The sequence below is a fragment of the Phocoena sinus genome, chromosome 6 (genome assembly GCF_008692025.1).
Source record: "Phocoena sinus isolate mPhoSin1 chromosome 6, mPhoSin1.pri, whole genome shotgun sequence".
Lineage (NCBI taxonomy): Eukaryota > Metazoa > Chordata > Mammalia > Artiodactyla > Phocoenidae > Phocoena > Phocoena sinus.
In genome coordinates this window covers 34,084,419-34,110,096 of record NC_045768.1, presented here as the reverse complement: position 1 = coordinate 34,110,096, position 25,678 = coordinate 34,084,419, and the positions used below count along the sequence as shown (strand labels likewise).

General features: G+C 43.6%; 1 protein-coding gene and 1 pseudogene across 2 annotated transcripts; both read right to left on the bottom strand.

Annotated features, from left to right (window-relative positions):
* Positions 1 to 293: 293 nt before the first annotated feature.
* On the bottom strand, positions 294 to 1,585 carry LOC116755680 (annotated as a pseudogene).
* Positions 1,586 to 12,576: 10,991 nt separating this feature from the next.
* On the bottom strand, positions 12,577 to 25,029 carry TRMO (tRNA methyltransferase O). Of its 2 annotated transcripts, XM_032633926.1 has the most exons (5): positions 24,882 to 25,029; positions 19,112 to 19,286; positions 18,138 to 18,295; positions 14,498 to 15,160; positions 12,577 to 13,027 (listed from the first exon to the last, which is right to left on the bottom strand). In XM_032633926.1, exons 1-5 carry the CDS (start codon positions 25,015 to 25,017, stop codon positions 12,768 to 12,770), a joined length of 1,392 nt encoding a protein of 463 aa, XP_032489817.1. In that variant the 5' UTR covers positions 25,018 to 25,029; the 3' UTR covers positions 12,577 to 12,767. The 2 variants fall into 2 exon arrangements, with proteins under 2 accessions (XP_032489817.1, XP_032489818.1); XM_032633927.1 differs by lacking the exons at positions 18,138 to 18,295; positions 24,882 to 25,029 and having other exon boundaries at positions 19,112 to 19,197.
* Between the last annotated feature and the right edge of the window lie 649 nt (positions 25,030 to 25,678).

The window sequence follows — 25,678 nt, the reverse complement described above, 5'->3', positions numbered from 1 at the left end:
ACTCTTCATTGCAGAGCATGGGTTTCTCATTGTGGTGGCTTCTCTTGTTGCAGAGCATGGGCTCTAGGTGTGTGGGCTTCAGTAGTCGAGGCACGCAGGCTCAGTAGTTGTGGCTCGTGGGCTCTAGAGCACGAGCTCAATAGTTGTGGCACATGGGCTTAGTTGCTCCACGGCATGTGGGATCTTCACGGACCAGGGCTTGAATCCGTGTCCCCTGCATTGGCAGGCGGATTCTTAACCACTGTACCACTAGGGAAGTCCCTAAACTATTTTCTTAAAGAGACTTCCTCCACTGCCAGAGATCTTGAATAGCCTTCCGGAAACAATTCTTCACTTAACTGATGAACTTGGCTTCCACTCTGGGAAGGGAACCACCTTTTTCTATACTTGCTTGCATTTTTACTTTAATGCCTTCTACAGAGCTAGGTCCTTTCTGTGTTTTAGCAGTCTTTTCCTGTTTTTTGAAGGATTCTTGACCTTTTGATCTTGGTGTTGATGGTTTTGAGTCTTTTCCATTCTGGTTTGATTTTTGTGCACTTTTGGCTGGAGTATCTTGTACAGATTACTGGAGCTTTTTCTTCAGCTTCCTCATCATCAAAGTCATCATCATCGTCATCGGCATCATCATCGTCATCTTCATCAGCAGCAAGTTTTACTTTTTTCCGTGGAAACTTGCTACCACTTCCAGGGGCAGAACACTTTCCAGATATACTTAGGAGTGTCACATCCTCCTCCTCTTCATCTTCTCACTCTGCAGCTTCCTCCACAGCTACTAAATGCTGTCCACTAATAATGCACAGGCCCTGAACCACACTTCAACCATCAGACCACAGGTGGTGTTATTTCAAAGCCCCCAAGGGAACCCATTGGCTGTACAGACATCTTTGAAGTTGCCAGTGTTACCTGAATTGGACTGCCTTCATAATTCATCGCCTCTGCTCCAAAAATGTGCAATTCATCCTCTGCACCAGCCCCTAAACTGAGGGTTCTTAAAGATAACTGTGCTCGGGGCTTCCCTGATGGCGCAGTGGTTGGGAGTCTGCCTGCCAATGCAGGGGACACGGGTTCGAGCCCTGGTCTGGGAAGATCCCACATGCCGCGGAGCAACTGGACCTGTGAGCCACAATTGCTGGGCCTGCGCGTCTGGAGCCTGTTCTCCGCAAGAAGAGAGGCCCCGATAGTGAGAGGCCCGCGTACCGCGATGAAGAGTGGCCCCCGCCTGCCACAACTAGAGAAAGCCCTCGCACAGAAACGAAGACCCAACACAGCCATAAATAAATAAATAAATAAATTTAAAAAAAAAAAAAAGATAACTGTGCTCATTTTCATCATTATCCACCTTAAAGTGATAATCTTTGTCGGCCTTTAGTTCACAACCGAAAAGATAGTCTGGGACCTCAGGGGACTCATGTCCATGTCCATCGAATCTTCCATGGGTTGGTGGCATGCACTTAGGTGGGAGAGAAAGCGGATGGAGGTAAACGACTACTGTTCCGGAGAACAGCCGCGAAAGATGCAATCATACCAGGACTGGGGCTACTTTAGTCTCTTGCAGACACACAGGACACCGCAGGCTCCCAAGCCTTGTGGAGCATCATAGACAAACCAGAGCAGCTGCAGTCCTCGGCAGTTCCCAAACCCCAAAACTTGAAGGGACTCTTTGCAGAAGTGGAGCCAGCTCTTCCAGGGTGTTCCCTCTCTGCATAATGAGTCCCTGGGGCTACTGTCCTGGTCTTGGGTGGCTGACCCCCACTAGTGTCTCCCTTTGCCTTATTCAGTGGATTCCCTCATGGGCCCAGTCCATATTCAGGCTAAAATATCTCCATTGCAGCCCCAGCCCCAGCCCCCTCTGATCTTGAACCCTGCCCCAATCCCAGCCCCTAACTCAGGCCCACCTTCAACCTCTCTCCCATTCTGTCACCCCAGATAGGGCCTGTGGAGTGTCCTTCTCTGAGCCCCAGGATGAAGTGCAGTCTCTCATCCCAAAAGAAATTCAACCCCGAGACTGGCACTTATTCTAGAAGCAGCTGGAACTCTTTCCGGTCCAAAGAGCTCAGGAAACCTTTCATCCTCTAGCTCCCAACGTTCCTCAGTGCAACATGGCCTCTCTGTCCTAAGTACCAGGCTCCATCCTTGCTAGAGAATTTCCTATTATCAATGAGATCTGGCGGCAGCTGGAGCACCACCTTTGAAAGAGCTTCATCCAACACTGGGCCCACCTGACACATATACAGCCTCAGGGCAAACGAGCAGGGAATTCTTGGCCAAAGGGCAAACATGAACCTTCACAGCCCTCTGTGGTAGGGGCCAAAGCAGCAAGGAAGAATCTAGGCCACATGACGTTGAGGCAATCAGGAAATTTCCATGTGAAGGGACAGGCAAGGTGACCCACAGAGTCTGGTGCATAGCCTGAGGAAGAGCCCCCAAATAACCCAGGTATTTAGAAAGCTATCCTGGGAGGAGTCTAGGGTCTGACTCTGAGGAGACAGAAAGTGACCTGGTATGTCACTCAGGGGGCTCAACAGAAAACCTAGACCAGAGGCAACTGGAAAACACCCTAAAGATTCATTTGGACAAGAACTTGGGTAGATGTCTCCAGCAGAAGCCCTGTAGGTGTGTGTAGTTCATGGCTTGTTGCCACCTATACACTGCCCCCTCTGGGGAGTCTTTTTTTTTTTTTTTTTTTTTGCGGTACATGGGCCTCTCACTGTTGTGGCCTCTCCCGTTGCGGAGCACAGGCTCCGGACACGCAGGCTCAGCGGCCATGGCTCACGGGCCCAGCCGCTCCGCGGCATGTGGGATCTTCCTGGACCGGGGCACGAACCCGCGTCCCCTGCATCGGCAGGCGGACTCTCAACCACTGCGCCACCAGGGAAGCCCCTCTGGGGAGTCTTATGGCCACTTGGAAACTGGAAATTCAGCACCTTCAATGAATCAGGAACACTGCCTGAATACCTCTTGGAAGCTTTCCTTCCTTGATCTAGGCATTAGACATGCACTAGAAGCCCAGATTATATGGTTTGGGGTACAGCAAAGGTAGAGCTTACCTCTCAAGTTCCCTGAATCCATAAAACCGTTTAGCTGATAGAGACTCAATCATGGCCCCTTCCTCAGTCCACCTTCCTCTCTCAGCCACCCATGTTTCAGGGATGGCTAAGCCAAGGTTGCTTAGCTCTTTGAAAGAAACCCTTAGGCAGGTCAGGAGAGAAGCTGATGACAAAAGTTCAGTCTCCATCTTGGATAGTCCTCTCCCGGTTCCTCAGCTGTAAACAAGGAAGGCCAGACAGCCCTGAGATGTTGGTTATTGTTCACACAAGACCTTCAGTTGGAGGAGAACAAACTTTTTAGCTCCTCCCACCCATCATCATGGACAAACTGTGGCAGAGTGGGAATGTATGGGGGACAAAAGAGGCAGTCCAGAGTCATTCCAAGTCAAACAATGACAGGACATGACCCAAGGGATGAGAGTGGAGTCATGTCCCAACAGACTCTAGTCACAGAGGAGCAGTACCCCAGAGGCAGAGAACAGGGAGGAGAGGGTCTGGAGGTAGTAAGCATCTTCTTTCCACTTTAGGAAAAGGATGTTGGAGATTAATTTAGAGATTCCTTCAAAGGCCAAAAAGTCCAGGGAAGAAGTTCAAGATGACTGCAGCTCCTGAGCCACAACTGGAAGATGTTCTGAGAGCCTGTGAGCTGGAAGATGCACAGAAACTAAATGGCTGTCTGAGCGGGCAAGGGGTCCAGTGACCAAGGAATCTCCCTCCCCCCTTGAGAAGTGTTGGTTGCCCAAGATCTGCAAAGGCCAAGCCTTAAAGAGCAGCTTGCTCATGGACTGAGGCTCATACTGGAGGTAGAGATGCAGAGCCAGCCTCAGGATTTTCCCACTGAAGTGCTCCTTGCCTCAGAGAGTCCGCCTACTCCATTTCCTTAAATCTATAAATCAATTTGAGGAGAGTTGACATCTTAATAACACCATGCCCTTCAATTCACAACATTGTAGATCTCTCCATGTACTTAGACCTTCTTCAATTTCCCTTGGCAAAGTTCTTTAATCTTCCTTGTACAGCTATATCTTGATAAATTTATCTTGATTTATCTTGATAAATTTATCTTGATAAACATATCTTGATAAATTTTATCCCTATTTCATATTTTTACATGAATGTTATTTTTAAGTTTCCAATTGTTCATTGCTAATATATAGAGATAAAATTAATTTTTGTTTTTTGACCTTATATTCCATAACTTTGTTAAACTTATTAGTTTGAGTGGCTTTTTCTGTTGACTCTTTAGGATTTTCTACATAGACATGTCATCTGTAAATAAGGAAAATTATATGTCTCCCTTTCCAATCCATGTGTTTTTTCTTTCTTTTTCTTGCCTTACTGCATTAGCTAGTACCTCCAGTACAATATTGAATAGAAATGGTATATGTAGACATCCTTGTCTTGTTCTTGATCTTAGGTTGGAAAGTATTCAGTCTTTCACCACTAAATATGATGCTGGCTGGTTTTTTGTAGATGGCCTTTATCAGATTGAGGAAGTTCCCTTCTATTCCTGGTTTTGAGTTTGTTTGGTTTTTTTTTTTACCAGGAATGGCTATTATATTTGGTCAAATGCTTTCTCAGCATCTATTGAAATGAACATAGCGTTTTTCTTTTTCAGTTTGTGAGTATGATGAATTATGTTGATTTATTTAATGTGAAACCAACTCCACATTCCTGGGATAAATCATACTTGGTCATGATATATTATCCTTTAATATGTTGTTGGATTAAACTTCCTAAAATTTTCTTTAGAATTTTTGCAAATAAGAGATATTGGTTTGTAGTTTTCTTTCTTGTAATAGTTTTGTCTGGTTTTGGTATCATGGTAATGTTGCAATCATAAAATGAGCTGGAAAGTATTCCCTCCTTTTCAATATTTTAAGAGTTTATTTAGAATTATTTTTTCTTCCTTGTTTGATAGAATTCACCAGGGAAGTCATCTGCACCTGAAGTTTTCTGTGAGAGAAGGTTTTTAACTACAATTCCAATCTCTTTAATAAAGGCTCTTCAAGTTATTTACTTCTTCTTTAGTGACTTCTGGTAATTTGTATATTCATATTTTTTATTCATTTCATCTAAGTTTTTAAAATTTATTGACACAAAGTTGTTCATAATATTCCTTTTAAATATTAGTATAATTAATAGAGGTGTCACCTCTCTTCCCTGATACTATTAATTGGTTTTTTCTTTTTTTCTAATCAGTCTGAGCCAGAACTTTATCAAGTTAATCTGAAATAACCAGCTTTTGGTTTTACTGATTTATTTAAAATTTTCTGTTTCATTGATTCCTGCTTTGGGTTTAATTTGCTCTTTTTGCTGCAATTTATTGGGATTTTAGCAAGCAACAGAAACAAATGCATGGGCTCACTCCATGTTTATCCAGAAATCAGAGATGTGATTTGAGGGGAACTCAGTTCCCTGGTCAACTCAGTTTTAATTCCACTTCATGGCTCTTCCATTTGAATTTATGGAATAGCCATTTGTAGATTCTCCTAGGCTGGAAACCCTAGAGTTATTAGTGTTTAAGAATGGTGGTTCTGGGGGCTTCCCTGGTGGCACAGTGGTTGAGAGTCCGCCTGCCGATGCAGGGGACACAGGTTCGTGCCCCGGTCTGGGAAGATCCCACATGCTGCGGAGCGGCTGGGCCTGTGAGCCACGGCCACTGAGCCTGCACGTCCAGAGCCTGTGCTCCACAATGGGAGAGGCCACAACAGTGAGAGGGCCACGTACCGCAAAAAGAATGTTGGTTCTGGGACTTCCCTGGTGGCACAGTGGATAAGACTCCATGCTCCCAATGCAGGGGGCCCGGGTTCAATCTCCGTCAGGGAACTAGATCCCACATGCATGCCGCAACTAACAGTTCGCATGCCACAACTAAGGAGCCTGTGAGCCACAACTAAGGAGCCTGAGAGCTGCAACTAAGGAGCCCACGAGCTGCAACTAAGGAGCCTGCCTGCAGCAACGAAGACCCAGGGCAACCAATAAATAATTTTTTTTAAGTTTCAAAATCAATATAAAAAAAATGTTGGTTCTGCAGTTTGACAGACTCAGGATTTACATCCTAAGTCTTCTCCCTTTCTAACCATGAGACCTTGTAGAGTAATTTAATGTCCTTGATCCTCAGCTTCTCAACTGTATAATGGAAATAACAGTATCTTTCCTCATAATGAGATAATCCATGTTAATTAAAACTCTTAGCTCTGTACCTAACCTGAAGTGCTTAATAAATGTTAGCTATTATTTATTACTATTTTTTCATGACTTTCATCACAAAAATCCATCCTGCCCTAAAAACCCCTTTATCATTTAAGGACTTTGTCATGTTAACCCCTCCTGTTAAATAAACTCACTTTCCACTGCTCAACAGTATGGTAGCTAAATGTACAAGCTAGCTTTTGTTTTACAGCAAATCATCCCAAAATTAGTGGCTTAAAATAAACATTTTTTTCCCCTCATGATTCTTTGTGCTGGCTGGCCATCTAGGCCAACTCAGATATAGCTGGATGATACAGGATGGCTTCACTTATATGTCTGGTGACTGGTTCAGTATCAGCTGAGACTCAGCCATGATCTCAAGCAGGCTAACTCAGGCTTGTTTGTGTGGTAGTAGGAGTCCCAAGAGGAAGAGAGGGCAAGCTCTGATGACCAAGCTCCTCCCACCTGAGGACCCAGCAGATATTCTGTGCATGGCTTCACTAATCAATCCATTTTATGTCACTCGATTTCTCCTTGCCTTGTTTGCAAGCACTTCTTACTCATGTTGTCCTCCTAGATTGAACGTATCTTTGAATGTGACCTTTTATCTTGGCAAAGACAGGATACTGGGCAAAGAACTAAGGAAGAGAAATCTCCAGCTCCGATATGAGGGGGTCCCTGACTTGAAGTCCCTGAGGTCCCTGGATAACCAGCCTAACCACTCTGGGACTCGGTCCTGCCTTGGCTCTGCCAGTTCTCTGACCTCGACTCCTCCCCAACCCAGGCAGAGCCTGAGCCTCCAATCTGTTGACAGCCCTACTCCACCGCCAACGCAAGCTCAGCTCTGCCACCTGTGACCGTGCCAGCCTGCCCTTCTTCCTAGTCTACCCCACCTTCATCTCAGCACAGTCCCCTGATCCAGTGGGAATAGTCGATCCCCAGCTCTGAGCCTCTCCTTTCCTGCTGACTGAGCTCAGAGCTCCCATTGTGACAGTGGGTAAGGGGCAGCCCTGGGGATCCAGGGAGATCAATCCCCAGCAGTCAAATGGCCTGTGAGCTCACTAAATGCAAGCAGACAGAGACCCAGTGGGAGGAGCTGACGAGTGAAATGATCCTGCAAGCAGAGACCAATCCCTTTGTCTAGCCTGGACGAACTGCACAGGTTTGGCAAGTACGGAGCTAAGGTGCTCTCAGCAGCTCAGCCCTCTACCAGCAACACCATCCCACACAGGTGCCTGTCTTCTGCCTGGAGGCCCAATGCCTTATCCAAAACCCTGTCTGGGAAGAACAGAAAAAGTCGGTGCATCCTTGGGGACAAGCTGCCCAGGCCCAGCCAGTTTACCTGCTCCAAACTGGCTCAGCTCCACAGCTGATGTGTGACCTGGGTGATTTCTGTTTCTGTGATCCACATGTGATGCTCCAGGAAAATATATCTCTAACTATATTTACCAGATTTGGGGTGGGGGGGCGCGAGGACAAAGTTACATATTTATATAAATTGAACTTATTCAAGTTAGGACATTTAACTCTCCTTATGTTCCACCTATAAAAATAACACGTGCTCATGATTAGAAAAAAAATCCACAGCATACTGAAGAGAATAAAGTGAAAAGTTCCCTTCCCCAATAAGCCCCCAGAGAACATGCCCCCACCCCCAAGCAACCATTGTTAGCATACTTGTATTTATCCTTCTAGAAGTCTTCTACATATGTATAAACATGGATTTGTATAACTTCATTTGACATGTATGAATAGAACATTATAACACATACTTTACTATTTATGTTGTATTGATGAGTTTTCTCACATGGCTACATGACTAAATCCTTTCAAAAGGATTTAGAGAGTCCATGACTTAAAAGCATGCAATAACCCAAAAACCTATTTTATAAATAAGCTTTCTGGAACTCACAACACCTTTTCAGAGAAATAATGTTCTAAATCAGGGTCCATAAACGTCTTCTGTAAAGGGCCAGATGGTAAAATCTTCAGCTTTGCATGCTATATTCTGTCACTGGTTCAGCTTTGGGGGCTGTTTGCTTTTGTTTACAATCTTTTAAAAATATAAAGACCAATCTTAGCTCCTAGGTGACACAAAAACAGGCTGTGGGCCAAACTTGGCCTTCAGACTATAGTCTGCTGAGCCCTGTTCTAAATAGCGGTTAGGTTCCCAGCTTAGTGCCCAGAAGCAAAATCCACCCAAAATGTTGCTAAGATACCAAATGAGTCAACATATTTTAAATGGCTTTGTAAACTATAACGTCTATACCACTGTGAAGAATTATTAGACTTCTTCAGTGTTTAGCATGTGGTGATTTTTAAAAATAAAATTAGTTAACACTGAATAAAAATGTTTTACACATCTTGAACTGCATGAAGCATTAGTGAAGAATCTGAATAGACTTCTCAAGTTATCTACAAAGTAGAAAAAGTAGGAAACCCTGCATTACATCCAACCCTACCGTTTTTGTCAGCACAACATAAACATACATCGACTCAAAGTTGATTGGTCTGTGTGGCTTGAGTTCGTAGGCCAAGTAGCACCCTCCATCAGAAAACAGAGAGGGTACCGCTGAGTTTTTGCCCCCCACCCCCTACCGTCACTGTGGGTACTGGAAAGGCTTTTCTTGTGCTTGTCACTCACAGTCACATGCACTGACCTAAACCTTGAGCCCTCTGTGAGTCCCACTTCCTGGAACCCACAGAGGCAGAGAGGGGGCAGAGAGCAGATCAGAGAGGATGCTGGAGAGTCGTTTGGTGGCTACCCAGATAAGGAACCTTATTTTTAGCAATGACCAAAAATCCCTACTATATTTCATTGAGCTTTTTTAATCCTTACAACTTGTCTCTTCTCTGTCACAGAGGTAGAACTTACCTTAATAATTTCACATCATGATTAATTCTATTTTCTTATAAAAGAAATATAAAAAAAAAAGCTAAATAAATAAAAGAAATGCAGACTTACCTTGAAATATCTGGGCTGGAATCAGGAAAGAAGGTGAGAGAGAAAGGGTACTAAAGAGGATCGTGCATGAGAAAGGGACTGAGCTGGGGACTGTGTGCATGGGCAGTGAAGGCGGTTCCTGGTACATGTGCAACCTCAGGAGGGAAAGCCGGCAGAGGGGGGGGCAGGTGGCAAAATGTCAGCTGGGTCCTTAAGGTGGGGCACTTTGTGACAGCTCCCTTAGTAAAACGTCCTATAACTTGCTAAAAGAAGTTCTTTTTTAAAAAAAAATTCTGTAATGATAATAAAACAAGACCTTCCATACACTGGATTTTAGGGACCCCTTGATTCTCCTGAGTCTGCTTGTCCAGCCAGGTAAGCCAGAGCAGAGTGACAGAGAAAGGGTGTTGATGACGACAGGCACAATAAAAAAATGACCTAAGTTACAGACCATGGAAGAGTTTAGAAAATACTTTCCCAGGCATTATCCTTGTAACAACAACTCTGTAAGGTCACGGAGGTGGAGATGGGCTCAGTGACTCGCCCACGGGCACACAGCAAGCACAGGGCAGAGCAGAAAGAGTGCTTGAACTTTCTGAGGCCAGCCTCAGTGCTCTCTACATCTCCCATGCTGCTTCCCAGGAGGTTCCAAGCAGATCTAGTGGGAATGGACATCTCTGCCCTTATTCCTCTCCCTGTTCTTCATTTAGTGATTAGATTTCCATCAGCATCACTCTAAGTGAAGCATCCTGTGCTTATGAAGCATATGGAGCTGCTTCAAATAAAGCAGCATGGTTGGCTGAGCGTCTGCACCTGCACTGGGGGAGGCAGGAGCGCCAAGCTAAGAAGGGAGCCAACTCTGGGACCAGGCGGGTGGGCTGAAATCCTCGATGCTTGGCTGACCAGCTCTGTGAGCCTGAACATGTCGCTTAACCTCTGGTCAATGTAGGGAGAGCATGTAGCCCAGTGCCCAGGATGTGCTAAAAGTTCAGTAACTGATGCACATTTCATTATTACTGAGTCCTCATCTGCCTCCTTTGGGACTGTATCATAAAAAGAAAACTACCAACAAGAGCTCATGGGTTTAGCTAATGAGTCTACCTGATTGTGCACAGCCTCCGCATGCTGGAATAATCCATCCCCCTCCTTAAGCCAGGATACAATTTTAAAATGTAATAAATGGCACTCATCCTTCTAATCTCTTCCTATATGTGACTGACAAGTATCAGCATTTCTTGTGGAAGTGACTGTTCTGGAAAGCTGGGGCAGGTGGGCCGAAAGCCAGAATTACCTAAACAGCTTGAACTCCTGGAGTTTATCTCCAAGCTAGTGAAAATAATCAGCTATCAGGGCTCCCCAAACAGGCACCAAAAAACCAAGGGCTAAACTCTAAGGTGGATGTCATTTGTGTCCCTTTCTTTTGAAAAAGTTTCCAAGGTGAAAAGGAATAGTAGATTTACTTCAAATGATTAATCTTGCTGAGGGATGGAAGTTCGTAACCCAGAGATACAAATTTCCTCACAATATGACACTTGCCTAGAGACAAAAGCTCACATGGGGGACTCAAGGATTGAGGGTGGGGTGAGGCTCAAGAACACGTTATATGAGAAACAGCTGAAGAAAACATGGAAGCCTGATCAGCTTTACCCTATGTGGCCTGGCCAGAGGGTGGAGTTATCAGAGAACAGATCTGATCTCATATAAAGGAAGAACACTTTAATAATGAGCTACACAGGGCAGGCATGAAGGGTCATCACCGAGGGGTTTAAGCAGGGAGAGAGGGCCAAACACTGGGTATAATGAAAAGACTGGTGAGCTGGCAGAGAACTAAGCTGGATTATATTTAGGATTTTAGTTTTAAAATCCTGAGAATGTATATTAAAACCCCAAACAACAGAACAGTCCTCTTGCTAGAAGGCCAGTTGGTATGGTCCTAAGAGTTATTTTTTCCATATTAAATATCAACATTTTGTGCTTCAAGACCTGGCTCAGTCTCAAAGTAATTTTAAGAGAAAAGAATTCAAAATCAAAATAAAGGGTGGATTGTACCAATGTCAACTTCCTAGTTTTAACATCATACCATAGTTATGTAAGATGTTACCATGGGAAGAAGCTAGGTAAAGGGTACACGGGACCTTTGCCCTATTTTTTGCAACTTCCTATGAATCTGTAATTATCTAGAAATAAAAAGCTTTTAAAAGTCAAATTAAATATACCTCCCCAAGAGGTTCTAAGTAAACTGAAATAAAACCCAGTTTGTTTCAGGAGGGCAGTGTCATCAGCCACAAATGACTCTGTGCAAGTATCCACAGGCAGCAGGGCTCATTTCAAAATCATGATCAAGCAGCTATTAAGATCTACAGTTGCGATTAGGAAAGCCTACGTCATGTTGACAGGTGCCTAATTTGGTTACACTGATCATAAACCTTCAGTTATCTGGGATCACATCTTTAAAGTCACCTATAGGCAGGGCTTCCCTGGTGGCGCAGTGGTTGAGAGTCCGCCTGCCGATGCAGGGGACTCGGGTTCATGCCCCGGTCTGGGAGGATCCCACGTGCCGCGGAGCGGCTGGGCCCGTGAGCCATGGCCGCTGAGCCTGCGCGTCCGGAGCCTGTGCTCCACAACGGGAGAGGCCACAACAGTGAGAGGCCTGTGTACCGCAAAAAAAAAAAAAAAAAAAAAAAAAAAAAAAAAGTCCTCTCTAAAGTCACCTATAGGCAATACATTCTTACAACTACTTCCCGTGTGGTTGCTTACACAGGAATCATGTATGGACTTAATTACTCTATCTAACTGTAATACAACAATGTGTTTGTGTCTTCTTCCTCCACAACTATGACCTGCAACAAGAATTGCATCCTGTTCATTTCATTCTATCACCAAAACCTAACTCACAATAGTTCTCAGTAAATAGTCATAGAATAAACAAGAAATAAACCAGTAATTAAGTTATTTTCTTGGACTTCTCAGAGTGACTTTCTTTTCTGATACAAAGGCATCCAAAGAAACCTTAGCGTCTCTAATTTTGGAATCAGGATTAAATATTACACATACGTGTGTGTGCGTGTGTGCATACGTGAGTGTATGGCAAAGTCTCTGAAACACAGGGGTTTAATCTCTAAAGATCTTTATAACTACTTGGTTTTGATTTGTTAAGTTTCTTAAGATATCATAACTCAGTTTGATTTAGAATAAAACAGAGAGGTCAGGCTTTTTCAGACAAAAAAACCAACATGAATTGTTCAACACATCCCCCCAGCTTCTGCCCAGTTAGTTTTATCAAGTGCCAAGAAGAATTGACTTCTCTAAGAAAACAGTGATAAAGCATCACCTTTGGATTCTTCAATATTAACTAATCAAAAAGGATCATGATATGGCGATTTCTCCAAATTCTGTATCTCTTCGTTTATTAAAATACATGTTTTTCAAATAAATATTCTGAACAACCCAAATCAAACAAAGCAGTGAGATCACAAAGTGTTGCTTCTTTCTGCAAAGAAGGCACACCATTAGCTTGTACAGAAAATCCAACAGCCATACCGAAGTTAATTAGGCTGCCTTAAAGACTCGATTGAGGCTACTCACGATCCCAGAGGCATCAAGGACTCCGCAGGGTCACTCATCTGAACAGACTCAGAAGCCGGCTTGATCCTTAAGACCTCTGCAAAGCCATCACCAAACCAGCACGTGACATGTGCTATGTCTACTGTAAAGTAGAAAAGACGATCCTGGCAGAGTTTCCGTCGATATACAGACCGAGGGTCGGCTGACAGCACAGCCTCGATGGCACACCTTGCTTCCTCCGCTGACTGAAAATATTTAAATGAAGCCTGACCAATACCTGCAATAAGAAGAACACAACTTGGGGATTCCCCTGGCGGTCCAGTGGCGACGACTCCACGCTTTCACTGCTGAGGGCGAGGGTTCAATCCCTGGGCGGTGAACTAAGATCCCACAAGCCGTGTGGGACGCACCCCACTCCCCACAAAAAAAAAAAAAACTGACCTTCCTCTTCCCATGAACTGTACACAGTGATGAAACAACTTTCATAAACAAAACTTTGAAAATAAAGAGATTGATTTAAAAATCAAATGTTCTGTTTAAACATAAAGGCTTAGGAAAGAATGAGTAGAACAACCATCTAGGGGCAGGTGAAATCTGACATCTCCTTGGCAACTAACTGGCTACTTCTTACAGGAATCACCACACCCACTTTTTTTTTTTTTTTTTTTATGCGTTACGCGGGCCTCTCACTGCTGTGGCCCCTCCCGTTGCGGAGGACAGGCTCCGGACGCGCAGGCCCAGCGGCCATGGCTCACGGGCCCAGCCGCTCCGCGGCATGTGGGATCCTCCCAGACCGGGGCACGAACCCGTGTCCCCTGCATCGGCAGGCAGACTCTCAACCACTGCGCCACCAGGGAAGCCCCACACCCACTTTTTAATGGGCCTCTCCTTCACTCTGGACAGCTGCTTGGAATCTGCTTGTGGGCTGGAAAAACCAGATAACAATGTTTTTTAACAACCATGTATTAGAGTAAACAGGCTCCAAGTTAAAAGCCCTGTGGCCTCTCTCTTCTGCAGTGAAGTGCGTGCCTCTAGTGCTGGGACTTTATGGGGACAATTTCTGTGCTAAGATACTCTTTCCTTCTTACTCCTGGGCTCTGTGACAGAGGTCGAGCTATCCATCACCCAATAGGTGAAACAAGATGAGACATTTCTCTACTCAGATAGTGAAACAGATGAAAAAGCTCGATCTACACAGGTACAGAGCAAGCACAATTTAGCTTCCGAACACTGTTTGAGAACTCCAAGAGCTACTGCCACACGCAAACAAGAGGCCCAATTCCTGGGCAGCAGCCGTTCTCCATGAACACTTGACTGAGTGCCTGGCACTCACTGTGCTGAAGAAACAGTTGTTGATTGAAAGCCATCAGATGATGACGTTGCCCAAGTATGATTTTATACGTCTACGTTTCTTTACAAGTCATAATCACAAATACTCTAAATAAAACTGCCCTCAGGGCTTGCCCGGTGGCGCAGTGGTTGAGAGTCAGCCTGCCGATGCAGGGGACACGGGTTCGTGCCCCGGTGTGGGAAGATCCCACGTGCCGCGGAGTGGCTGGGCCCGTGAGCCATGGCCGCTGAGCCTGCGCGTCCGGAGCCTGTGCTCCGCAACGGGAGAGGCCTCAACAGTGAGAGGCCCGCGTACTGCAAAAAAAAAAAAAAAAAAACTGCCCTCAGAAATAGCAAGTTTGCCTAAACCTCCCAGTAAAAGCTCATCTCTCATTCAGAAACAAGAAATGGAAAGTACCTGGTTCACCTGAGCTGAGGTGCTCAAGGTCCATCTCCGCATGAGGAGTAAACCGGACTCCCAAGGTGGCCACGGGAGCCTCTCTCACCCAGGTGGGGACCGCACTGCGGTGGGCTGCACCAGCCGCCCTGGAAGGGCAGAGAACAGCCTCGGGCGGCATCTCAGTGCTGTGTCCTTGTGCGACCACCGCTGCTTCCCCTCTCCTCAGCCTGCTGTCTGCTTGTTCCTCTGAAACGCTCTTCTCCAGGCAACATGGGCCACTTAGCTCTTCTGCTACCCTAGGACTCGGACCACTTCCTGATTCTTCACCCAAATCTGCTGCTCTCTCCCTGAGCTCAGGTGAGCTTTGCTGGATTTTTGCTGAGTTGTCGTGTTTTGCGTTGTTTTCTCCCGAAGTTCTATCTTCAGGACATTTAGGTTTCTCCTTAGTACAACTGTAGAGCTGTGGTTCCTCGTACCCTGAGAGCTGTTGCTGGTCACAGCTATCAGTCTTGCTGTCACACTGGGACACGGTTTTTGGTTTACATTGGTTATTCTGTAAATTAAAGTCCCCTAAAGGCTCAATCAAATTTTGTGGCGAGTCATAATCAGCTATGTAGGGCTTTATGTCTAGTACAGGTGTGCCATGAATCATGTCAATTCCAGAAAGGTATATGGCTCCACCTGTAATGTGAAAAACATCCTCTTAGAAATATTAACAATGAAGAACAGTGCGAATAACTGGAGAATCAACAACATCTGCTTAAACCCCACCAAGCTTACTCACAATTCTCTTATGCACCAGGCCCTCTTATACCTGGTGCCAACATACAGTTTTCTTTCTACCTAGAAACCCATTCTCTTCTTTATCTGTCAAACTCCTACTTGCTCTTCAAGGCTCTCACGAAACACCTCCTTTACAGAGCCTTTCTGGCTCTTCCAGACATAAGCATTCTTTCCTCTGGGTTCCGCAGAGGTACCTGTGCCCGAACCTCTCCTGAAGCCCTCGTCACATGGTCTAGCAATGACCTGCTTAGAGTCTCTCCCCCTAGACAGTAAGTAGGTCCTTGAGCACTAGGTGGGGCCATCTCACCTTTGCATCACTGGGGGCTTCTAACTCTGTTCCAGACACATCAGAGTCCTCAATATATCTCTGTGGGACTGATGATGGTTTCCAATGTGTCAAACAGAGTCTAAGGTGGCCCCATGATGTCACCTCCTGGTGTATAATCCCCTCTTCTTGAGTATGACTTGGTATCACTTCAGTGACTACGTTATGTTATCTAAGACTCCTGTGTTTGCTGGCAGGTTCACTTGAGAGACTCTCCCTGTGGGCTTGAAGAAGCAAGCTGGCTTGCTGGGAAAGCCTGTGTGGCAAGGCACTGCGAGAGGTCTCTAGGCACTGGGGGCCACCTCTAGGAGCTGGGAGCAGCCACCAGCCAATAACCAGCAAGAGGCCAGGACCCTCAGAACCACAACTGCAAGGAAGTGAATTCTGCCTATGACTACAGAGGGCTTGGAAATGGATTCTTCTACAGTCAAACCTCCAGAAAAGAACTCATTCCACTTCACTGCAGCTTGGTGAGACTCTTAAGTGAGGACCCAGCTAAGCTGTGCCCATACTCCTAACCTATAGAAACATTGTAATGTTTTAAACACATAATAAATGTGTGCTGTTTAAACTGACAGTGCATGGTAATTTGTTACACAGCAATAGGAATCTAATACTCCACTGAATAATTAAACAGGGCACTTCCCTGCGGCGCAGTGGTTAAGAACCCGCCTGCCAATGCAGGGGACATGGGTTTGACCCCTGGTCCGGGAAGATCCCACATGCTGCTGAGCAACCAAGTCTGTGTGCCACAACTACTGAGCCTACACTCTAGAACCCACAAGCCATAACTACTGAGCCCATGCACCACAACTACTGAAGCCCACATGCCCTAGAGCCCATATGCCACAACTACTGAGCCCACATGCCACAACTACTGAAGCCCACACGCTCTAGAGCCCACGTGCCGCAACTACTGAGCCCACACGCCACAACTACTGAAGCCCACACGCTCTAGAGCCCACGTGCCGCAACTACTGAGCCCATGTGCTGCAACTACTGAAGCCAGCGTGCCTAGAGCCCATGCTCCACAACACAAGAGGCAATCTACAGAAACTACAGAAAGCCCGTGCACAGCAACAAAGACCCAATGCAGCCAAAAAAAAAAAAATTAAGCAGAACATAAGTCACCATTACCAAATATTAAGGAAAGGCCCCCTGTTGTCCCACTTATACAGCTGCTGTTCAGTTCCTTCTACTGGGGCAAAGTCTACTAACTAACTTGATCCTTGGAAAACTGGCCCAGTGAGAATCAAAAACTGCATGTGATCACATTTGATCCTATCTCCATTTGAGAAAAACATGACTAACAAAGGAATCTGATTTCTAAAACATGCTTATTGTGAATGAACCTGGAACTTTGGAAAGAAGATTTTGGACTTTCTAAGTGATGGATTATGCCTAATAATGTCTGCAAAAGAAAGAAAAGCACTGGGGCACAGGTGAGAGTTCATGGGATTTGAAGTCAGACAACCCCCTGGCTGGATGCTATTCGGTAAATTATCAAACATCAAAGAGCCTCAGTGCCCTCATCCATAACATGGAGACTGCTACCTTATCAAGCCCACAAGCCACTGTGAGATACCATACATGAACACTCTTTATAAACTGCAAAGCACCACACAAACACTAGTCATCCTCATAACGCTTATTTATGAGTGTCTACAGTGCTACTGTGTTTGCCTTTCACCTTTCTGATTTGATCTTCCCCATTAGAATGCTAAGATCCTCTGCAGGGCTGGGATTTTTATCTAATCTGCTTGCCACTATATCCCCAGCACCTAGAACAATGGTTGGCACATATTCAGTGCTCAGAAAATACATGTGGGTTGCACGAACGATCATAAAACGTTCCAGTACTGTTACCCAAGTTGTGTGTCACCCAGCACACCCAAATGTGCTGATCAGGTCCAAGGGATTCAAGAATGGGAGGCTTTCAGAAATGAACGGCTCAGTAACGCGTTTATATATGAACACATAGTTAAATCTGGTATTCTACACAGGTTCTTCCACAATCTGACAAATGTTCAACCTATGGTGTATTCATCCCAGACCCTCTGCCTCACATCACAGTGGACAGCGGCACTGCAGCCACGATGCACGTTCATTTCCTCAGGGCTGCAAGGAAGAAATGATCCACCACACTGTGGTCAGATGTGCTGACCATATATGCATGTGCAACCAGTTACCGTGTGTTAAATTTTGAGAGTGTCCAGTTATTTTTAGATCATTTTATATTTACTGCATTCCAAGTCAGAAAAAATTTGGTTACTAATTTAATGATTATAAAATCTTAAGAGTTACTTTTAAATAATTTAATAACTTCTGATAAATATAATGACATAAACTAACTCTGAGCATCCTATGAGAGCTTATTCCAAAGTGTTTCAATGCTGACATTCTTTTAATCGTTTCATTTTCTTCAATGTCTGGTGGTTCACAGGGGCTAACACCATTGGTACTTGTCTCAATAACAGCCAGTGCTGAATACTATGTTGATTTTATAAGACTTCTTTTGGTTAAGGAAAAAGTGGTAAAAGTACAAATTACCTTCTACCTTTTCCAGTTTGGCTAGGGTCAGTCCTATCGCATTGGGACGATGTGGGCTCCTTGTAGAGAAAACGCCAGTCTTCACACCATTCAGCCTAGGAGGCTGCACTTTTGCCTTACAGCTCAAATGACCATTTTTGTGAAAAACAAACAAAATCCTATTGAAAATAAACCAAACCACTGAGTAAGAAAAGAACACAGTCAATCTATCATAATGATTTGAGGGAGAAAAAAAACTTTAATCCCCACAAATTAAAACAGAAAGAATGCTTCTAATGGTACTAAAATATAATCAGTGGGGGAAAAAAGAGTAATATCATTCCCGTTTTTTGAAAGAAGACAGTCTTATCTCTATATCCACTGCCCGTAACACAATGACTGGCACATGCTAGGACCTTAACAGGCTTTTGTCAAGTACCTGAATAAACAATAGTTCATGGGTCTAGAGCAGGGTCCACAAACTTTTTCTGTAAAGGACCAGGCGGTAAATATTTTAGGGTTTGCAGGTCAACGAGTCTCTGCTATAAATAATTCAACTCTGCTGTTGTAACACAAAAGCAGCCACGGCCAACACATAAATGAATGCACGTGGTTATGTTCCCATAAACTTACTTACAAAAACAGAAGATGTGACGGGTTTGGTCCACAGGCCATAGCTTGCTGACCCGTGGTCTAGAGGACAGAATAATGACCCGCGGACAGAATCGAGAAGGTCTACAGATTTCAGCTCAACAGAAGTCATTCAACAAAACTGGAACCAACTGCAGATGGAGTGTGCCCCTCAGTGGATCCCAAGCTTCCCCGAGGGTGTCCAAGTTATGCAGACAATCACATGCGTGAATACAGTACAAAAATCCCATGCAACAGACAAGGGTGGTCTGGATGGCAGTCTCCAGGGTCGCCTCCAACTGGAGTACTTTACTCAAGGGCAAGTTATGGTCCAAAGTACCATTTCTAACTATAAAACAACTTACCAAACATGAGAAAACTGTTCTAAGCCCATCAAGGAATGTTCAGGATTATTAAAGATGCTTTTTCTAATCCTCAGACAAGCCCGTGAATGGCTACAAATGGATGGCTGCCTTGGAGTACCATTCTTGGCCGAGAAACAGGATTCCAAGTAACCAATTGGCTCAGTTAAAAGATTCCCTACAGAAGAAAATTAGATAAGAAATCATTAATGAAAAGGTCAAGCAAAGATGTAGGAAGACGTGTTTTCTTTAATGCATCGATTTCATAGTTTTAAAATCTATTAGATGTTATGCAACTATAAAATAAGATTCTTATAGCATTCAAAAATACATATAAATATCCTTATCATTACATATATCATTGTTATCAATACATCCCTTTAGATAATAAACTGGAAAGAGTATTGGTCTAAGAAAGAAAGAATGAAAGGAAAAATTCATTTTTAGAAGACCTACTATGACTATAATTCAAATTCTATGCAACCATTACTATGTTATGTGACCTTGGTTAGGGCTAAGAGGGTATTTCAAACAGAGGGAATAAGCTGCACAAAGTTAAATGAGAAATTTTATAGCATAAGCAGGGAGCAAGCCATTTTGACTGGCTGGAGTGTGAAAATACAAGGCAAGAATAATGAAAGATAAGGAGACAGAGACTGTATATAGGTTAAAATGCTTTCAATTGAAAACAACAGAACACACGGAAAAAACTAGTTTAATTAAGCAATAAAGGGAGTGTATGGGATCACAGTACTAAAATATCTAGAGGCAGTATAGATTTCAGGTTAGGCTTGCTCCAGCAGCTCTCTGCCCCACTAGAATGTAAACTCTATGTGGGCAGGAGTTTTTCTGTCTTACTGACTGCTACGTTCTCATTGTCTAGTACTTGCCTACAAGAGGATAGGTACTTTAAAAATTTGTGCTACATGGAGAAAAGGATTATGTAAGTCAAAACTGATTAAAATGGAAAGTGAAAACGTGAAAGAAGAATGTGTGTAACATAATCCTATTTATGAAAATTTTATGTATTTACCTAACTAAACATGTACATATGTATGTCTAGAAAGCTATCTAGAAGGATATTCACCAAAATTTTAACATTGGTTAAAACTGGTGGAGACTTTAAATTGTATCCTTTTCTGTTTAGGCTGGTTGTAATCCCTCTGATATTGGTATCACTGCACCATAAAACAGTAAAAACAGTTTACTGTTTTTACAGGTAAAAACAGTAACAGGCAACAGGTAAAAAGTCATCAATAATTTATTGGCACATTCTTCTATTGGGATGGTCGAAGTTAATACAGTAGACAAATACCAAGGAAGAGACAAAAGTATCATCCTAGTATCTTTTGTTAGAAGTAATAAAGATGGAACTGTGAGTTAAAAAAAAAACTGGTGGAGGGATTGTTGGATTATTTTTATATTTAACTCTGTAATTTCTATAATATTTGAAAATTTTACAATAATCACAAATCATTTTTAAAATGTTTTAAACCAGTAACTCAAAAGAAGAAAAAACTGGCCAGGCAACATCAATATAGGTTTAAAGTAGAAGGTATCTGCAACTAGCATTTTGAATTTATAACTTTTTTTTTCACATTTCATGAAGGCTGTATTAGCTTCTTTTAAGAGATAATATAAAGACATTCTAGAACCTCATTTTATTTTCAGTTTCCATTAAATCTATCCTATCAGCACCGGTGGACAGTGAGACTATAGGCCTGTCCTTCATAGCACCTTTCGTGACTTCTCACTTATAAAAACTAAATTACATGATACATATAAAATATTACAAGCAACATATATATAATAAAGCATAATGTTAAAATGAAATCCTGTGTACCACCACCCAGCCCAAAAACTAGTGCTTTACCAACAACTTGCATCTTTTTATGTTGCCTCTCTCCCTACCTTTCCCCTGAATGTGCCTGAACAAGAGCCTGAATGTGGTCTTTATCATTCATTTCTTTTCTTAAATATGATTTTATCACGTGCATATGCATGCTTCAACAACGTTTCATTTATTTTGTCTTTGAGTTCTATAAAAACTGGTATCTTCTCAGACTTGCTTTCTCTCTCTCAATATTATGATTCTAAGATCCATCGACATTGTGTACATTTTTGATGACTTTAAATTTTTTTCCAACTACATTTACAGGCACTCTTTTTTTTAAACCTTCACCTATGCTCTGTGGAATTGATATAGTAAACATCTTAAAGATGAAGGAACTGAAGTCAAACAATTCTCTGGTGTTCATAAAAACATGAAGAAAAATGGCCAAAAAGGGCTCCTACTCTAGTCAGTTATGTTCTGTTTTATTTAACAAACACTTTCCAAGTGTCTACAATTGCCAGACATTGTGCTAAGTTTGGGGAAAAAAATACAAAACAAGAACTCTTTTCACAGTGGAGTTAACAGTTGATTGAGAGAAACTCACAATATGCTTCAATATCAAGGGAAATGTCTTATCTGTAGTAATGATCAAAGACTTTTGCCTTTGACTATCTGATTGGGGGTCTACAAGTTTATAACTAACTTGAGCTATCACTTCATTGAATCAATCTATACCTGTTTTTCACAGCCTATACATGTGCTATGATAAATATAAGTTGTAACCAATTAGATTTATTCCAACCCTGTTTGTTCACCTCTATAAGAACATAAGCAAGATAATACTGGGTAAGCAATGAACTGAATGAGCTACATTGGAAGGAGTCCCTCAGCTATGTCACTCTCAAATGTTTGGGACCACTCTCAACATATCAACTATCCATCTAATAAACGTCGGAACTTAACCATATTCTAATACGTCTGGAACTTATTTATTCTCTGTGCCCCGGTTCTTGGGATATTAAATGCTATGAAATATAAATGCTCAATAATTTCCAAATATAAATTCTGCTTGAATGCTCTCCTTGAAGTGGAGGCCTGAGAACGTCCACCCAAGGGAATTCTGATCTTCTTCCTCTTGCCTCATATCTCAAAAAACAAACAAAAAGAAAACATTAAGCACCTACCATTTGGTAAGCACTGTGCTGAGTGCCTGGGAACAGGCATAAACAAGACCCAGTTCTCACCATCAAGGTGTGCAGTACACTGACAGAGTGGACAAGTAAATCAACAATTAAATCAAACTGCCTTACATACATGCAGAATAGGGAGAGCACAGGTATGCCAGAGCAGTACTGGCATGAGAACCACATGGAAAGAGGGAGAAGTTTCCCTGGGGCCTATGGCTGGTATGAAAAGAGAAAAAGGACAAAAACAACACAGGGCCGTAACACTAGCTGTGTGACCTTGGGCAAAACTGCTTACCTCTCTAAATCCAGTTTTCTCAGCTATAAAACAAGGATAATCATCCTATCTTGGAAAGATGACTAAAATATGTAAAGTACCTAGTACAACAGAAGGTGCTCAGCAAGGAGAGATTTTTAAAGCCCTCACACAGGCTTTTCCCTCAACTTAACAATATTACAACTGTACTAACCATATAATTTAAAAAACCCAACAAGTTATTAACGCAGAGGCTTTCTGTACCCAAGTCTTATCAACAAGTCTTGTGCAGACAGAAATGTCCAGGTCATTTTCACCTCTTGCCCGGACTATTAAATTACCCTTGTTATAATTTGTCTTCCCTCTGCCAGTCCCTCCCCTCCTCAAAACACATTACACCAGTCCTTCTGAGTTCCTTATGTCTCACTACTCTCTAAACTTTTTGTTTCCCACTATTAACAGATGTCATATTTCTTTTTTTAAATTTTTATTATTTATTTATTTAAATTTATTTATTTATTTATTTTTGGCTGGGTTGGGTCTTCGTTGCTGCGTACAGGCTTTTCTCTAGCTGCGGCGAGGGGGGCTACTCTTCTTTGTGTTTGTTTATTTATTTATTTATTATTTGGCTGTGCCGGGTCTTAGTTGTGGCATGTGGGATCTTTGTTGCCACATGCGGGATCTTTGTTGTCACGTGCGGGATCTTAGTCGCGGCATGCATGTGGGTTCTAGTTCCCTGGTCAGGGATCGAACCCTGGCCCCCTGCACTGGGACCACAGAGTCTTAACCAATGGGCCACCAGGGAAGTCCCCCATCCAACACTTCTGACTTACAGCTCCCGGATTCCATGCTCTGTAGACCTCTGAGCCCTGCTCTTTCCTGCCTGTCAAAATATCAGACCTGGGGCTTCCCTGGTGGCTCAGTGATTAAGAATCTGCCTGCCAATGCAGGGGCACGGGCTCCAGCCCTGGTCCGGGAAGATCCCACATGCCGCAGAGCAACTAAGCCCATGTGTCACAACTACTGAGTCTGCGTGACACAACTACTGAAGCCCACGTGCCTAGAGCCTGTGCTCTTCAACAAGAGAAGCCATCGCAATGAGAAGTCCACGCACCGCACCAAAGAGTAGCCCACTCGCCACAACTAGAGAAAGCCCACATGCAACAACGAAGACCCAAAGCAGCCCAAAATATAAATAATTAATTAATTTTAAAGAAAACTATCAGACCTATAATCTGGCAGTATGCAACAATTTTTTTTTAATAGGCACAACTGTTGACCACATAACAATACCTTTTAGAAATTCAGGTTAAACATTTAGAACATACACAAAGATTTTAGTTTCAAAACTTTCATTTAGAACAATTAAAACCAGCAATAACCTAAATGCCCAACAATAGGGAACTGGTTAAATAAGAGCACATCTATAAAACAAAATAGTGTGCAACTTCTCAAAATTAACATTATTAATTGCCATGGAAAGATTTTCATGAACCTTAAATTTTGTTTTGTTTTTAATAAATGTAGAGCTGGGATTCAAATCAAAGTTTTGTTTTATTCTTTTAAATTTATTTATTTAATTTTGGCTGCATTGGGTCTTCGCTGCTGTGACCGGGGGCAACTCTTCATTGCGGTGCACAGGCTTCTCAATGCGGTGGCTTCTCTTGCTGCGGAGCATGGGCTCTAGGCGCGAGGGCTTCAGTAGTTGTGGCTCGCAGGCTCTAGAGCGCAGGCTCAGTAGTTGCGGTGCACGGGCTTAGCTGCTCTGCAACATGTAGGAATCTTCCAGGACCAGGGCTCGAACCCGTGTCCCCTGCACTGGCAGGTGGATTCTTAACCACTGTGCCACCAGGGAAGTCCTCAAGGTTTTTTTTGAAGTTATAAAACAATGGTGTCGCATATCACCTCATGTTTCTCGTATGTAGGCACTGAAACTATTATGGAAAGTAGACACCAAGATGTTAACAGTGGTTTTCTCTGGGTAATGGCCAACTACTTTCATCTTTTTTTCCATTTGCTTCCTCGGATTTCTAAAGTTAATATATTCTGCCCTAAAAATAGGGGTGAAAATAAAGAGAAACAAACGCATGCCATCGTTCAATACCCAGTTTAAAACTATTTCCTACACTTCCCGCAGCACAGGTTGCTTCTCTCTTGTGGCATTAATCCCGAATCGGCAGAACACCTGCTGTATATATCCTATCTCTCATTTATGGGTGAGAACTCCCCAAGACAAAGGCTGCTACACTGCACGTGGCTGTTCTGCCAAGACCACGTCACCTTAGCTACCAAGAACAGAACAGGAGAGATGATGTCATCCCGCTCGCCTAAGACACATCACGTGGTCTCCTAAGCACATGACCCGTGCCTTCCAATAACCAGGAAAAACGACCCACGTCCATTCTAGGTCTCGCATTTGCCGTCCCTCCCTGCAGTGAAGTCGGCTCCCTGCACTTAGGGCTCTTCGGAGTGCGGAACCTTCAGCCTCTTATAAGTTACCTGTCTCCAGAGCCGGCTTCACGCACCCGCACGAGGTCGCTGTGGGTCGAGGGCCGGACTCCTCCAAGTCGCGCATGGCTAGTGGTCTCACAGGTGCCCACCCAACGCGTTCAAGCCTTCCGCTTCCGGTCTCCATGCATGGCGCCTGCGCAGTGCGGGAGAAGTACGGTGCGCGGCGGGCGGCGCCGGAGGCCACCGCTAGGTGGCGATTAGGGCCTGGATCCCTCGTTCCGCTTCTGAACGTGTGTATGCTGTATCGCGCGGACCCCTTGCAGTTGCCCGCCTTTTCAGGGCAGTCAGAAGCTCCAAGTTACCACCCTTTCCAAGGGGGCCACGTCGATGAAGATTTATGCATAAAGATGTCTCTCTCGAAATAATAAGCAACCTACATATCCAGTGCATGACGCTAATTTTTAAATAAAAAGAATATGTATACACAATTAGCACATAGCAAGATGATCGGATGTTATTAAACGTTACTTTTTCTTGAATGGTGAGAATACACAGATGGTCACTTATACTTCTCTGTATGCTCCCATTTTTCCACAAGAAAAACGATGTTTTGTCAGAAAGGAACCCCAAGTAAACCTTATTTCAAATCTAATGGATGGGTAGCCCCACACCAAATTAACGGATAAGAAGTGGGGACTGTTCCTTGTGCTCCATACCTCACGAGAAATGAAGCGAGAATGAAACTGAGTCAACATGCCATACACATTGAGGGGATTGTAGTCGTTGTTTCTGGGCAGCTCTAAAAAGTTGAGGGCCAACAAGAGTCAGTTTTCATCCCATGCGAT